Genomic DNA, 16,301 nt, shown 5'->3' on the forward strand with positions numbered 1-16,301 from the left:
TTAACTTTTATCTCCTTTATAGCAAGATATAAACAAGTTGGTTTTATCATTTTTTTGTCATAAGCAACATTTTTGTAGAGAGCCAGCAAAGTGGATGGAAAGGTGAAGTATTGAACAATTGCCTGGTCCAATAGGAAAATCTTAGCTGCTACTTTAGAATATGAGAATTCTGGTAGCTCAGTTCCCGTCTTTATTACATGTTATTCAACCTACAACTCAGGCACCACCTTTTCCGAGTAGCCTTCCTGGAGTACCAGTTAGCAATCCGACGATGTTACCACACAGAGTCACCACACACCACTCAGCACACTCCCAAAAATCTGTTTGAGAGTCGAGTCTACTCAGCGTGCTGTAAGCTCCCTGAGGGCAGGGGTGGCTTCTTATCTACCTTTGTGTCCTCAGTCTGTAATTCAGACACCTCACATGTTTCCAGTAAATATCTGTTAAATAAATAAATAAATGTACACCAAAGTTATCAAGGAGAACTATTTTTATATATTTCTCTTTTCTAGCTATATAAGGCTTAGTTTTACAACAATTTATGTTTATGTTTATTAAGTTGAACAACTCCCCACAAGTGGAAAGGCCAAGCTATTTAGAGGTTTTTGATAGTTCTATCTGAATTTAATATGCGTTTATTGCCTTTACTATAATTCAATGCAATGAACTATAGTTCCAGAGAAAATGTGAAAATGAATATTCTTCAGTGGATTCATTTCAGACACTTTACATCATTTTTCAAAATGTCGAATTCTCTGTCACAATTTATCGGTGCATAGGAAGGCAGGGTGGGGAGAGTGTCAGTCTTGGATCTTGGCAGCGAGAGTACGTGTTGCAGAGAATCTAAACCTGTTATGCTTCTCATGCCACCCCTCTCCAGGTGGTGTGAACCAAGTCAGTGAGGGCACACATGGCAGTTGCTTCTTCCTCCCACCCGTGGGAGGTCACTGAATGTAGTAATGTCAGCAAAGTAGTTTTACAAATCCTTCCTTCCTCAGCACCTGTTGATTTCCAACTTGACTGCATTTCCAACAAGGACACCCTGTGTGTCCAATGAAGCAGTTAATTGCATATAAAAGGACAGAGAGCAAAACAAGCTATTTTGGTTGTTATGATTCCATCTACAGCTAAGTCAGTATTACTGAAGGTGTTTGCCAAATAACTAAAGGGAGAGTTCAACTCTTAGTTTACTACCTTAAGCACAGTCTAGCTGGATCAATTTGGATAAACACACAGGCACACCATGATGAGAACACATGGGGAATGTGGAATAGACTGATCACCTGCAGGCACTCGCCTAGTGCCCCTGACCCTCGCCCACTGCTGATTAGTACACAAGTCTAATCCCTTCTTACCCCAAGTCCTTCTCATCTCTTACCCCAAGTCCTGTCTGAGGTGGTGTTTGGGAACTTTCTTGTCTTCATTTCAACTTTAACCACTGATCTGTAAATATATTTCTCAAATAAACAGAATCATTGTATTCTAGCTGCTCTCTTGTTCAGTGGGCTGTCAAATGTCTGACTGTCGTAACTGTGATACCAGGACATGTGGAACCAGCTAAGATGCTGTGATAGGCATATTTGTAGAGGTGGTGGATCCCCAAATTAGGGGACGTACTCTCCATCAGCACTGCCATTGCATTCTTATCCCCATGGTTTGCTTATGCTGTGATTTTATAAATGTTCTCTGGTCACCTTTGTATTGAAATTTTTTTTATGTTACATGCACTTGGTGTATTCTTCCCTCTACATTATTTTATCTACTACCTTTCACCTGTTTTCCTTTGAGTCAAAATGGTTATATTCTGCTTCAACAACTGTATAAATTAAAAATTTTTGCTATCACTATTGAATGGTCACAATGAATTCCCTTATTTCTAATCATAGAATAAATGAAGTTACAGCATTGTTATGAGTTTTAAAAGCAAAAGCTTATTCCCCACATATTATTAAATAAATATTTGATATTCATAATAATAATACAGTTATTCATTGTTTCCTATATACCAGGAAATAACTAAATTTCTCATTTATTTTTATCAATACACATGAGGAAGAGGCTGTTACTATCATCTTATTGTCTTGATGGCTTAGAGAGAGAAGGTAGTACATTGAGAGTGCCAGAACTCAAACACACAGGCAGCCTTTTCTGGTTTAAGCACTTACTGAGAGTATGTAGTTTTCACATACCTATTTATACATTTATAAAGTCTTTAACATTTCAGAAGATCTTGAAATTCAATTTTCTTTCATGTCTTGTACTAACTGCGTTTCTCCAGTTGGAAAAGTCAGTTGCATGCATCATTCCTTTACAACAATCTCCACAGGAAATGTAGGTGCTTCCCATGTGACTAGGTAAGAATTACAGAAAGAATGAACTGGAGAGGAATCCCACAGAAATCCCACTGAAGTGATTATCATTACACTAATGACAGCACAGAAAATGAACTCTGCCAATTTTCTTTGAATCACTTCACCTTGTCATTTTTGATCCCAAGGTGCGAGGTGAAGGAATTTGCACATATAGGCCATTTGTTTCCTCTTCCCAAACCGGAATCCCATGCTTTGAGATTTCAGATGAAAACAACAAGAGAATTATATAGTGAAATCCTATCATAGATTGTTCTCACATTCATCTCTAAAGAGTACTTACAAGATAGGGCAGTTAACAACTCTAAAGAGGGAAGTAAGAGTCAAAAATACTACTAATGAGCACAGCTCTTATGTTCAAATTATATATATCTTTTACAAGTCCTTGAAGATGGGCATCATCTTGCACATGTATTTTGCAAAGCAATAAGCATAGGAACATGTTATGATAGCTAGACAACACTATAAGAGAAATAAGAGTACTCATAGGACCTAGAAGCAATAATTTGACGTTTTCAAGTATCACTTCAAGGCATAAAAGCTCACATTTCTTTCCCTGCTTTTCTATCTCATCAAACACCAGTGCAGTAAGTCCCTAAAATCTGTTGAATCTTTCTCCTTATTGCCCCTGACACCTGGTCTGTCCATCCTGTACTCATTTGTACACAAGTTTGAACTCTTCTCATCTCTCACCCAAGTACCACAGAACTATCCTGTTCCATCAATACCTATTACCCACTCTCTCTTCCTAAAGAAACACATCCACAACCATCAGATTAACCTTGCTTGAAAACTGCCTTCATTGTTAAAACCCCATTCAATATTTTTTCAAAGGCCCAATGACCTTCAGGATAAAGGAAATTATACCTTAGTTGGATCTTCAGCCTGATCAGAACACAGGCCTAACCTACTTCTTTAATCCTGTAGTCCACAAATTGGATGACTCCAGTTCCTCAGAATACACACTGCTGTCTCTGCCCTTCAGCTCACAGCATCCTTACCTACCAGGACTACACTTCTTTTTTGGCTGTTCTCTGAATCCTCCTTCTTTGCATAGGAAGGCTTCCTCGCATGGTCTACCATGGAGTAAACATGGCTTCTAAACACCTCTGCCATTCAAAGTTATGTTTTTGTCTCCCAGCTCAAATTTATATGTGTCTCTGTCTCTTTTGCTTTCAGAATCCCCTGTAATGTCTAGTCTCCTTCCTTGCACAAAAGAGGGGCTTCATTAACTGATTTTTAAAGTAGTCATGAAAATTCATGAAATCTTTTTTTTTTTTAAGATTTATTTATTTATTCATATAGAACTGGGGTACAGGCCAGAGATGTGGAGAGTGAGAGGATTCACCAGAGACAGAGTGGGGAGCAGAACAGGCAGATCAATGAAGTACACTGCTGAGGGGAGCAGCGGGCAGGTCAGGAGAGGTCTGCCACGCCATGTAGAGCTCCTCTGGGGCAAGCGGGAACTGAACTCATGGGGAAGTGGCTTAAGCTTCTTAGTGCTGTGCTTTAACCCGCTGCGCCACCAGGGAGGGCCAAAAAATTCATGAAATCTTGGCCCTTCCTGGTGGCGCAGCGGGTTAAAGCACAGCACTGAGAATATAAAGCCGCTTCTGCATGAGTTCGATTCCCGCCTGCCCTGGAAGTGACCACATGGTGTGGCAGACCTCTCCTGACCCACCCGCTGCTCCCCTCAGCAGTGTACTTTGTCGATCTGTCTGTTCTGTTCCCCACTCTGTCTCTGGTGAAGCCTCTCACCGCCCCTGAGCCTCTGGCCTGTACCCCAGTTCTGTATGCACAAATAAATAAATAAATCTTAAAAAAAAAAATTCATGAAATCTTAAAGCAGCTATGAAAAGTAGGCATTTCTTGTATGAATCTCTGGCTTTCCAGTAGAAAGTAGCATATACATGTTTGTTTATTTTACCTTGTTTTAGTAACTATAATGGTATTTTTTCTCCTCCTATCTTTTGAATAGTTGATCATCAAAACATCTACTACATACTTATAGGATTTAGCATATTGTTAATGCTAATCAATATCTTGATGATAATGCTAAAATTGTTCTGGATTGAGATTATTCTTCTCTGGAGAGACATAATTAGTCCTTACAAAACTAGGAATGGTAAGTGACAAGTTTCAAGTTCTTCAAAAGTAAAGATTCCAAAATGTCCATTTGTTATTTGTCTATTTGTTTCTTAACAGCACTGCTATTAAACCCAGATTCTCTTTTGATTGCTAGTGTATTATCATTAGTCTTTTTGAATTTACTCAGAGTCCATTGACCGATTCCTGTTATCACTTCCAGTAGTTCTGAGAGTCATCTTACCAACTCAAATTCCTCCCAAGTGGGAGAATAGCATAATGTGCCCTAAGTTCAAAAAGATTTGAATAGTTTGGAAAATTTTTATGGAGTTCAAAAGATAAACAAAATTGTTTCTGTTTTTCAACTGTGAATAGTATAGAAAGATCCACTAGAATGCAGCTGTATTTTATCAGAAATGCTGTTCTCTAGATTCCTAGTTATGTGCGTAAGTATGCACACATGACAGCTTCCCTGCTAAATAGGAGGCAGATTTATGTTAGATTTTCCATGTGCTCCACTCAAATCAGGTCTAAATGCTTGATTTGTGTAAACTCAGTCTTAATTCCAACACCATGATTAGTCTGACATTTTCACTTCCCCAGGGAAAAATAAGTGATAAATTTGTGATCTGCTGTATCTATGACTGTAAATACTTATTAATAGAGTATTAACCAAACTTGATAATATGGCTCAGTCTAACTGATCTGGCTCCTGCCTGTTCTCTATCACTAGAACTGAGACAGTAAATAGGAGGCCAGTGTTAAGATTAAAACTGATTTTCTGATGATGTTTGAATTCAGCAGATTTTTGTCATTGTGGCTCAACTCTTACGATATTTTGAGAGAGGAGATACATTCACCAATTATCATCAAACTTGGTGAGATTGTTTAATAAAAATCAAATGAGAATTTTTAGAGCTAAGTCATAAAGTACTTCTGGCTTTCATTTTCAGATGGAAAGATCTATGATGCCTATGTCATCTACCCAAGGGACTACAATAGCTGTCTGGAGGGGGCCAGTTATGTGGAATGCTTTGTCCACCAGATTCTGCCTGATGTTCTTGAAAATAAATATGGCTACAACCTATGCATATATGGGAGAGATCTGCTTCCTGGAGAAGGTAAGTTATCAACTCACATCAGGAACAGAAATTTGTATTTAGCAGAAGGGGAAGAGATAGCTCGTCTTATCCCTGCACTGGATTAAAAAAAAGCATTTATTTATTAGCACAAATAGATATAGGAAATACTAATTCCTTGCTGCTCCCAGCTGCACTGTCACTTATTCATGAGGTCTTCCCAATGGTTTTGGTGATTTCCTTATGTGTGGCTATGGAGGGCACTCATCCTCCTCCTTCCCATGGCTCTCACTAGAATAACTCTGCCTTCTCTTCATTCTCTCTAGAAAATCTGAAGGAGGAATTGCAAACTGAAGGATTCATGGTTTTCCGTTCTTGGTGAAACATTTGCAAGTTTATATTCTCATAAGGACAAATGGAACGACTTTTTTTTTTCTTATATTTCTAGTCAATTTCATGTAGATTGGACAGGTGTGCTACAATTTCAGCATTTCAGTACTTGTTTTTCTCTCTTCCCCTCTCCCCAATTCTATCAAGAACCTGAGACCCCCGCCCCCATGTAATACTTCCTCAGAGATTAGCAAAGGTCTAGAATGTGAAAGTGGTAGGGACGTCACAAGTGCAAGTGCACAAAAGTAAGTGTTTATGAAACTGTGCATTGAAAAAGCCATTCCTACTGAAAAGAGAATATTCAAGAGCCTTTTGATTTAAAGCCATGCACAACAAGTCAGCTTGGTGTGCATTGGAATATTTGGGTAATGCTGAGGGACTAACAATGACTTAGAGACTTGTAACATGTACAGTTCAGGAAAAGCTAATCCCCATCTTCTCTGGAGCCTCCCTTCTTCCCCAGCTCTGCTCACTATAAATAAAGAGCAGTGAGTTCATGACACTCCTTTCAAGTTGAGTGGATGTCTGCTAAGAAGTTATAGGGGCTCTTATGACTGCTGATATCACATCATGTGCTGTGCCTGGCCAAAAGTTCATCTCTTCTTCCTTAGGTCCATGAGCTTCATTGCTAGTTATCCCTTTTCCTGACAAGATTTGAGAGCGAACTCTCTAATGCTCAAGCTTGTGTTGTTTTATCATTATTTCACTTAGAAAGTTTTCTCACTTCTCTCCCTCAGGTTTGTCTTTTGAATTTTCCTTAATCAAAATAAAAAGGAATTGAACCCAACTACACACTTTTCTTAGAAAAGTGCTTGACCCAATCAGTGCAGTATATTCTTCCCATGTGATTTATGTTCCATTTGCTTCTTCAAACCCAGTCTATACTGCACTCCATTTAGTGGCTGATGTTGATGGACTCCATCGTTCCCCAGGCTGCTAGTCCATAGTGAGGTTGGCAATAGGAGGCTCTGGGAGATATGCAGAAGGCAGGCACATGGATGTCCTCTGAGTGGGAGCACAGTGTAATGTGCTCCCCTCTCCTGGAGGCCAATCTCTGTGGGTTGGCCTTCCTCAGGCATCTTGCATTGTCCAGCTGCTTCCTCCTCTTCACACCTGTCATGAGTGGTGGCTCCTAATATTACTCATTGTAGGATTTGCACCATCTCTCATTGATTTCCCTTGGCTCTGACCACATCTTTTATTTTATTTTTATTCTTGTTTACTTCATGTATTTATTAATTTTTTACATCATTCTTCATTTTGTGCATTTTTTCATCTTGGTTGTAATCCCTGTGGATTTCTCACCACCAATCCACCCATGCTCCATCATCATAGTCCTGTGCACCCTTCCCAGCACAGTTTTGATCCTACTCCCCTTTTCACCCCCATAAAATGTCTCTGGTTTATAGTTACTCATTTTTTTTGTGTGTGTTTCCTTTATTGCAATCGCTTGTTTTTTTCGTGGTCCCTTATGCTCTGCTATGAGTAAAACCACCTGATATTTTCTCTTTTTCTTTCTGGTTTATTCCACTAACAATGATCCCTTCCAGCTCCATCCAAACCCTGCAAAAGGCAAGAGTTTATACACATCTTTATACATTGTCCTTCCATGGAGCGCTTTGAGGGCAGTTCTTGTGGGTGTGTCAAGTTGTAGGCTAAGATCCTGACTGATACAAGGTCTTGCTCTGGCATTATTTAACATTCATTTCCTAATTTCAAACTACATGAATTAGCAGTCTTTTTGCTATCATTCTCTAAGAAAAATCTTGAGTTCTTCTATTTATAGTTATATTTCGCTAATCCTGTTGTTACCTCCTTCTATAAAGACTGGCCGTCTGACACGTTCTTCCTAAATTCACTCAGAAGCTATTTGAAATCACCATGGAGTAGGTGCTTCAGAAACACTCACTTGGCAAGGAATTTTTTTTTTTAAGGATATTTTTAATCTCAAAAAGATTCTATAGGGGATATGGTTTGGGAGAGAGATGGGTCCAGGACATCCCTAGACACTTTAATCACCTTAAGGAAGATAGTTTCCTGAGTTTGTACCCTTTCATGTGAGAGCTCAATTTCATATTCTAAAACCTGGAAGCCATTTCTCTGAGACATAACCAACATAACCAATGAACATGAATGCTTAGTCTCCCATAAAGTGTCTACATGACATTCAATTCAAAGGACTGTTTAATTAGGACTAATCCATATGGAAAAGTCAAAGCTGTAGGATGCAATAGCGGCTGGTAAAGGAGGTGAGATAAATGCACTGGGGTCTCTATGAAAGTGCAGCTCTCTTTAGAATAAGGAAACTGATCAGTGTTAGAATCTCATACCAGAATGTAACAATAGTAATCTATATTCTGGAGTCCAGAACACTTATGACCAAAGCCTTGTCAACATGACAACAGGAAGCCTTCTCTGTTCTTTCACTTCTAGACATAGCCACTGCTGTGGAAAGCAACATCCGGAAGAGCAGGCGCCACATTTTCATCCTGACTCCTCAGATCAAGCACAGCAAGGAGTTTGCTTATGAACAGGAGATAGCTCTACACAGCGCCCTCATCCAGAATGACTCCAAGGTGATTCTTATTGAAATGGAGGCTCTGAGTGAGCCAGGTGGACTGCAGCTGGAGGAGCTTCAAGATTCCCTGAAGCACCTACTGAAAGTGCAGGGGACCATCAAGTGGAGCGAAGCCCACTTCACTGGCAAAAGTTCCCTGAATTCCAAATTCTGGAAGCAAGTGAGGTACCACATGCCTATGCCCACCAAACTTCCCCCAAAGATGTCCAATCTTGGTTCCCTGAGTGACCAGCAGCACCAGTGCTGGCTCTAATGTGTGAAGGTACCAGATTTGTGGATCTGAACTCTTTTTTGCTGAGTTCAGCTACCAGCTGGAATCTGGGGTAGAGAAGTAAGAATGTCAAAGGTCTTGGTTTCTCAATTCTTCTAGTGGCATCCCTTCTGGTTTCCTGATTCTGAGTTAAGTGCAAGATGTGCCCAATGTTGACGCCTCAATCTACTTTCTCACTCCTCATTTACTTCCCTCTGCTGTCTTTCTCCATTGTGGTATAGGGTCCTTCCATTGTCCTCTTTTTCTCTTTCTCTTCTTATTTTCTCTTCATTCCTCATCATTCCATATTTTTAACATCAAGCTAAAAATTTTAGTTTTTTTTTCCCCCTTGTAATCTGGAAGAATTTTCCTCAAGGAGAGTCCTCCAGGTAGCACATCAGTAGTAATCCTTGCTCCTAATATGCCAGGATTTAATCTCTTATGTGTCTGGGTGCTTAGTTTTATCATCTCAATATTGCCGATTGTGTAGAAGTCTGTCTAATCCTAACTGCTACTACAAAGTTAATAGTTTTCAGTTCCAAAGTTCTTCATATCCAGTCACCCTTCAGTATTTGTGAAGGACGGTTCCATGAGTCCCATTCCTGCAGGTACCAAAATCTGCGGGTGCTCTGTTCTCTTATATAAAATTATGTACTGTTTTTATACTGTGTATGCCTGCTCTCCTATATACTTTGAATCACCTATATGTCACTTATAATACTAATACAATGTGGATGTTATGCAAGTGGTGATTATATGGCATTGTTTAGAGAATAACGACAAGAAAAAAAAGTCTGCCCATGCTGAGTATAGATGTGACCAACCTGACCTAACTATGCAGAATAAATTTCTTCCTTAGTATTTGACTGAAAGCTGAAATGGACAGCTGTGTTTTCATTGCTTAGAAATATTTTTCTTACAATAAAAATGATAAAGTGATGTTGCAGAAAAGTAGAATGGATCAAAGAAGGCAATGGAACTGATTCCCAGCACCCTAAGATACTGGTTTTTAAACAGATGATTATCTCTATTAAAAAAAACGTTAACTCAAACTTAACATTTATTCTACTACCACAGTAAATCGACTTTGTAGTTTTTTCAATGACTAGATAATAAAAGCACTGGGCATGTGATTTACATTTTAAAATAGTCACAGTGTTTCATCTCATGGTTGTGCAAGAGCTCAGAGGCCTAGAACTTTACTGTTGCATATTTATGCTGGTCCAATTTAAAAAGCAGTCTAATATAAAGTCAAAATATAAAGAGCTGCAAGGACTACAGCAGAATATAAAAACTCTAAGTTGAGAAACTGTTGAAACATTTTTTTATTATATTTAAAATTTTTTACATCATTCTTCATTTTGTGCATTTTTTCATCTCAGCAGTAATCCCCATGCGTTTCCCACCACCAAGTCACCCGTGTGCCATCACCATAGTCCAGTGTACTCTACCCACCCTAGTTCTGTAATATTTCTGTGGAATAAGTAGAATGTTTTGGCAGAACTGAGTTGACCAAATTATAGTCAAGTTACAGTCAATGTCACCCTTCAGTTTTCAGAAGCATGCCACATGATCCCAGGGGCCACAGAGCCAGTCAGGGGATCAACAGCTCAGTAGCAGCTTTTTAGACAGGGAGTCCTGGAATTTTGGGTTTTGCAAGTGAATGGAGATCCCAATTCAGTTGTTTAATAAGCCCATGATTCCATATTTAACTGGCAAAAGAAAATGTCATTTTGGACTCTCAATGGGGTGTATGACTTTGAACTCACTACCACTGACACCTCACAATTCCTATGATAACCTTCTAATTGAAATCTATACTTCCCGCATTTCAGGGTTGCTGAATAAAATGTATCAGTTAAAAGCTGAAATCACAGAATGAATTTTGAAATGAACTTCTGAAATTTAAAATTAACTAGGGGTCCTGCATTTTTATTTGCTAAATCTGGTTATGTTGCCCATGTAGAGTATTGCACTTGTATGTGTTGCCATCAAATTTTATTGCATTACTAAAAAATTAGCCACTGAAAAAGAAGTAGCAGAGTTGATTGTATACACAGAATTTGGAATCAGCAAGTTTGTGTGACCATGAGCGAGTTATTTAAGTTCTCCAAAGTCTAGTTAGTTTCCTTGGGTGGAATAGGTATAATAAAAACAAATAATAATCATTCCAAATAATAATTATTTGGATTTATGTATTAATCAAATAAGAAAAAATTATTTGGACCAAGTAAGAGTTCAATTAATGAGCAAAAAGTGTTTCACTTGTACTTCTACAACCACCAAGGATGACAGACGTACCTTTGATTATGGGTTTAAGGAATTTTGGAACTGAATTTATTTCGCTCTGTACATATCTACTTGAAAGTACAAATCCACAAGTGGGATCTTTCTATAACAAATATATAGGACATTATTAATGGATTTTATAGTAATCTCTTCCTTTGTTCCTTATGAATATTATTACTTTTGTTTTGGGTTTATTTCATATTTTGTATTTTAAAATATACTTTAATAATCTATACTATACGCTCCTTTGAGTATTCAATAAACATGTACATTTTCTGAATGTTTTCCATTTTATATATATACCACATCTTCTTTATGCAATCTATAGTGCACACGGAGGTTATTTCCATGTTTTAGTTATCTTGGTTTCTACCACACTATAAAATTCACAAACCCGTTCTCCTTTTTTTCTAAACATTTTAAAAGTTCAATTCAGCACTACCTTTCAACAGAGAACTCCTCCCATTCCTCAGATTAAACAGAATTCCTAGGCACAAGCACGAGTGCTTGAGACAGTCACCACTCCTCACCTTTGCTTCACCTCCCTGGTTCTCCCGGGTGTTTGGGACTCTGCGCTTCGGGCCAACTCAGCTGCCTTCTCTTAAGCGCAGACGCCGGCGGCCTCTGTGCGGGGACACTGGATTACCCCCCACCCCAACCCCCGACCCCCACCTCCTTTCACCGCTGTGCTGCCCTCGATGACCTGAAGGGTGCACAGGCGTGTCACCTCCAGGTCCAGCGGTTAGTGGACTTATTCACCAACCCAATGCTCCGGGAGCCGTGGCTCCGCCCCCCACCGGGTACCAGTTGGCGAGAACCGGCGATTTTTCTGCGCGCAGCTGCCAGGAAGATCGAGTATTTGCGGGAACTCGCAGGTGGGGAGCGCAAGTGGAGGAGGAGCCCACACCCTAGCCTGCTGCCGGACGCGCCTGGCCCTCCCCCACCTAGAAGCTCAGACTGGGATTGCCGCCTCCACCTCCCAGGAGCACTCCCAGACTGGGAGCAATGCCCGACCTGGAACAGCCGCCCAAGAGAAGCACCCCAGATCAGAGCATCTTCTGACAAGGAGCAGACCGCGCCGCACCGGGTACCAGTTGGTGAGAACCGGCGATTTTTCTGCGTGCAACTGCCAGGATGCTGGAGTAGGTGCAGGAACTCGCGGGTGGGGCGCGCAGGTGGAGGAGGGGCCCACACCCTAGCCTGCTGCGAGACGCCCAGCCATCCCCCACCTAGAAACAGAGTGCCACCAGCAGCCTCTGCCAGCTGGGAGACTCTTTTCCTTTTCCTTTCTTTTTCTGCTTTTCCTTCCTTTTTTTAAACCAATCTTCTCTAGTTGCCCTGTCTCTTTAGTCACACTGCCGGCCCACTTGTGACTCCACACTTCCATTTCTAGTTATACAATCCTAGGGAGGCAGTGCCCTGCTGTTTCTGGTTTCTGAGCTGCCTCCTCTGTGAAGGAAGAAACCGTCCAGTCCCTGTCCCAGCCTGGAACAGCCATCTGAAGGTAAGGACAGGCGCTTGCTACTCTGTTGCCATTGCATTCTCTATTCTCCTCACACCTCCTCTCTGTATGGGGCAACCCAGCATCAGTGGCAGGGATTCTGAAACATCAGCCAAGTATGTTATTATGGACACCTGTTCGTATGTGTCAATATATATAATTTTAAAATGTTAAGTATGTATGTACGCTAAAGCGTAATTATATGCTGTATGTGTAATATGTATACATACATTTGTATGTACTTATACGGATAGACTCCGTAGTCTTTAGTTTTAGATATTCGCAATTTTTTCCTGGAAAAGTGAACATAGCTAAGTTAAGTGACATTTTCATGTACTAAGCAGTGACTCTGATGCTGTAGATAACTTTTAGATGTTTGATTATTAATTATTATTTAGATGTATGATGATGATGATGATGATGATGATGATGATGATGGGCTATAGGCTGATTGAGGTAGGCATTACTTGAGCACAGAGATGGTTAGCAATTTACACAGGAGCATACAGCTACTACATTCCTAAATCCAACTTGTCTTTAATTTGGGGTGTCTCTAGATGTTTGAACACCTAGTAGGGTGAATTGAAGTGATCAGACCTATGTGGACACTGTGACTACTGTAATTTTGCTCTTTTCTTGCGCCATTATGAGAGGTTAGCTAACTCCCACTTGATGCCACTCAAAACTGGTTGCTGGGCACACTTTTCAGCCTAAGGACCTTTAATGGGTTGGGAGACTGCAAATTTGGGTGGGGGGAGACTGGGTTTGTGAGGGTTTCAGGACAGGAGCAGGTGGACAGTTTCCCTGAGAAGGCAGCTGTCAACCCAAGGGTGGTGGGAACCAGCAGCTGTGTGGGGAGTGTCGCCCAGGTAGCAGAGCCAGTGCCCACGTCCGTGGCCCTGGGAAGTACCTCGTGAGGGAAACAGCAACTCTACTTGCCTGACAAGGATTGTGAGATGGAAATGACTTTCCTGGCATTGCTCTTGAGAAACCTAACTCAATACCAATTCTTTTTTCCCCTTGATGTGTGCATATTTGTTTTATCTTCTCAACATCTGAGTAAAATACTTATATATTGAATATTGTAGAGAATGCTATTTTAAAAATCACTGGTGTTAACAATTTTCGTCAAGGAAGTTTAACCTTAGAAGATACTCAAACTTGTGTTGCTAGTGAGAATGCGGCAATTGACATCTAGTTATATGAGAGTCAGCGTAGCTCCCTGTAATCTGCAACTTACCATTTCACCTGTCAAATCTCAGCTTTTTTTTTTAAATATGATTGCAGCTTTTTTTTTTTTTAAGATTTATTTATTTATGCATACAGAACTGAGGTACAGGTCAGAGGTCCAGGGGCTGTGAGAGGCTTCACCAGAGACAGAGTGGGGAGCAGAACAGGCAGACTGATGAAGTACACTGCTGAGCAGAGCCACTGGTGGGGCAGGCAAGGTCTGCTGTGCCATATTGGTCACCTCTGGGGTGAGGATCGAACTTGCACTGAAGCTGCTGCCGCCAGCTTGCAGTGCTGTGTCCTAACCTGTTGTGCCACCAGGAGGGCAAATCTTAGCTTTTTTATCAGAAAGTGCTCTGAAGTGATGTTTAGGTAGGGGTTCTGTGCATTATCTTCTGAAGAATGGACACTTTGCTCAGGTGGGATCTATAAGCAAGGACAGGTGAGTGGCAATACAAGACACAACTGTTCATACACTTTGGAGAGAGAGTTGTCAGCTTGTGACTTGACCTTAAGCACACAAATTTGAAAGAGAAACTTTTTGTTTAATGAAAACTTCATGCTATTGGGTGATTTAGGGGAGTTTGTGGCTATTTGTATGTGTGTGTATATGTGTGTGTATACATACATACATACATACATACATACATATATATATGTGTAAAACATAAATACATGCCTATCTATACCTACCCTATACCTGTATACACACATAATTAATTATCTTCCATATTGTTGTTAAATATATATATTTAAGTTATATTCAATTTATTTTTAAGTATACAAATAGGTTCTCTAGGTTAATGCTCCTGCCTTGGCTGCACATTAAAATTACCTAGAAGATTTTTTAGTAATCAAGATGCCCAGACTGTACAGGAGATGTCTGGAGGTCCCCAGGCATCACTGTTTTTTTTTTTTTTCTTATGTTCCAGGTGAGAACGAGTGCCCTAGACTGCACATCAGATGTTTAAGCATACTTTTCAAGATGTCATGAGTTAAGAAGCATTTCAAAGATGGAAGATTATGCAGATGGAACAGTGGATTAGATAATCACCTTGGGCCCAAACTCTGTGTGAATTTTATGCATCATTTAGTTTGTCAAATAAGAAGCAAGCAAACATACATGAAAAAGCAATGTCAGTGTTTACTGTGAATAGTAAAAGAAAACAAGGTGGGGATAGAGAAGAGTGAGCGTGTGTGCAAGTGCATGTGTTCACACTTGGGCAAATTTTCTGAGTTAGATTTTCCACTGAGTTCTCGTCGGGGACTTGAGACATTACAACTAAGGTATTAATGAACTGTAAAGCTAATCAGTTACAGAGAAATAGTAGCTATTTAGGAAAAGTAGGTTAGACTATATCTTTATAACAACCAAGCATGTTAATTAATATAGATTAAAAATTAATTGTAAAAAAAATAAAGCCACAAAATAAGGAATATATTGTTAAGTATCTCACTGACTACTGAATGTTTTAGAGGTAATAAAAAAAAATCATGTAAGTAAAGAATGACAGATTTGATTGGATAACTATAATATCTTCCATATAGTAAAAGACCTATGAGAGAAATTAAAAATCAAACTCTACAACAAGCTGGAAAAAACACTCAATATCTAAGGACTGGACAAAAAGAATAACAAGAAGTTTGTAAAAAAAATGAGAATTAAATAGCTAAAAATAATCATTAATATTTTGCCTCATTTATACTAAAATATATGCGATAAAAAAAGTAATGTAATGCTGTGTTCCCTATTTGACTACCTAATTAAATGTAAAGAATGAGAATGCTCAGCGCTCACTTGGGTGTGATAGAAGGATGTCATCTTGAGTGTGAAGGAGCATGAATTATTACACCATCCTGGATGTGGTGTGGCATAATGCAACTATCATGTTTAAAAAGCATTCTTAAATTATATTTTCATGTTGTAACATCGAGAAAAGTAGGTAAGTAATATTAACTAACATTTACGTGATATTCGTTTTCCTCCAAACTCTGCAATAGTAACTGGTGTGACCTTCACTTCAGCTCTGGGAATTAATATTGTTATTCCCTTTCATCGATTGAATTGGGACATAGTTGCCCTCTATTTTTCATTTGATAAAGAAGAAAATTAAGATTGAAATCCAGCCATGGATACAGGTCATGCCCCCAAATCCAATCCATTACTGCCTTATATGGGAGTTGGCCATATATTTTTATCTATTAAATACATCTTTTCAGTTTTCATATAGCCAACTGTATGAAGGAACATCACATGACAATTAAAATGATGGTAACAAATTTTTGTGATGTAGAGAAGGGCTCATTCAGTAAGTGAAAATTACAGGATTTAAAATTACTTAAACATCTTCTTAAGGATTTGAAAACATAGAAGTAGAATAAAATATGTAGAAACACACTAAAGGATTAGACATGTTGAAACTATTTTTTTTTTCTTTTCAATCTTCATTTTACAAATGTCCTATGATAGGCATTATACCTTAGGAATCAGAGAAATGTTTTTAAAAAAGGAGGAGAGGGAGAAGATACA

General features: G+C 39.4%; 1 protein-coding gene across 1 annotated transcript in view; it reads left to right on the forward strand.

Annotated features, from left to right (window-relative positions):
* Positions 1-197: 197 nt before the first annotated feature.
* The window catches only part of IL18R1 (interleukin 18 receptor 1), a 38,510-nt gene continuing 22,406 nt past the window's right edge, over positions 198-16,301 (forward strand). Inside the window, exons 1-4 of the mRNA XM_004686016.2 lie at positions 198-351; positions 5,408-5,575; positions 8,357-8,666; positions 11,632-12,182. Coding sequence (XP_004686073.1) covers positions 198-351; positions 5,408-5,575; positions 8,357-8,666; positions 11,632-12,182 — 1,183 coding nt within the window. The remainder of the gene's footprint in view (positions 352-5,407; positions 5,576-8,356; positions 8,667-11,631; positions 12,183-16,301) is intronic.

Source organism: Condylura cristata, unplaced genomic scaffold, assembly GCF_000260355.1.
Source record: "Condylura cristata isolate star-nosed mole 26May11 unplaced genomic scaffold, ConCri1.0 scaffold00020, whole genome shotgun sequence".
Taxonomy (NCBI): Eukaryota; Metazoa; Chordata; class Mammalia; order Eulipotyphla; family Talpidae; genus Condylura; species Condylura cristata.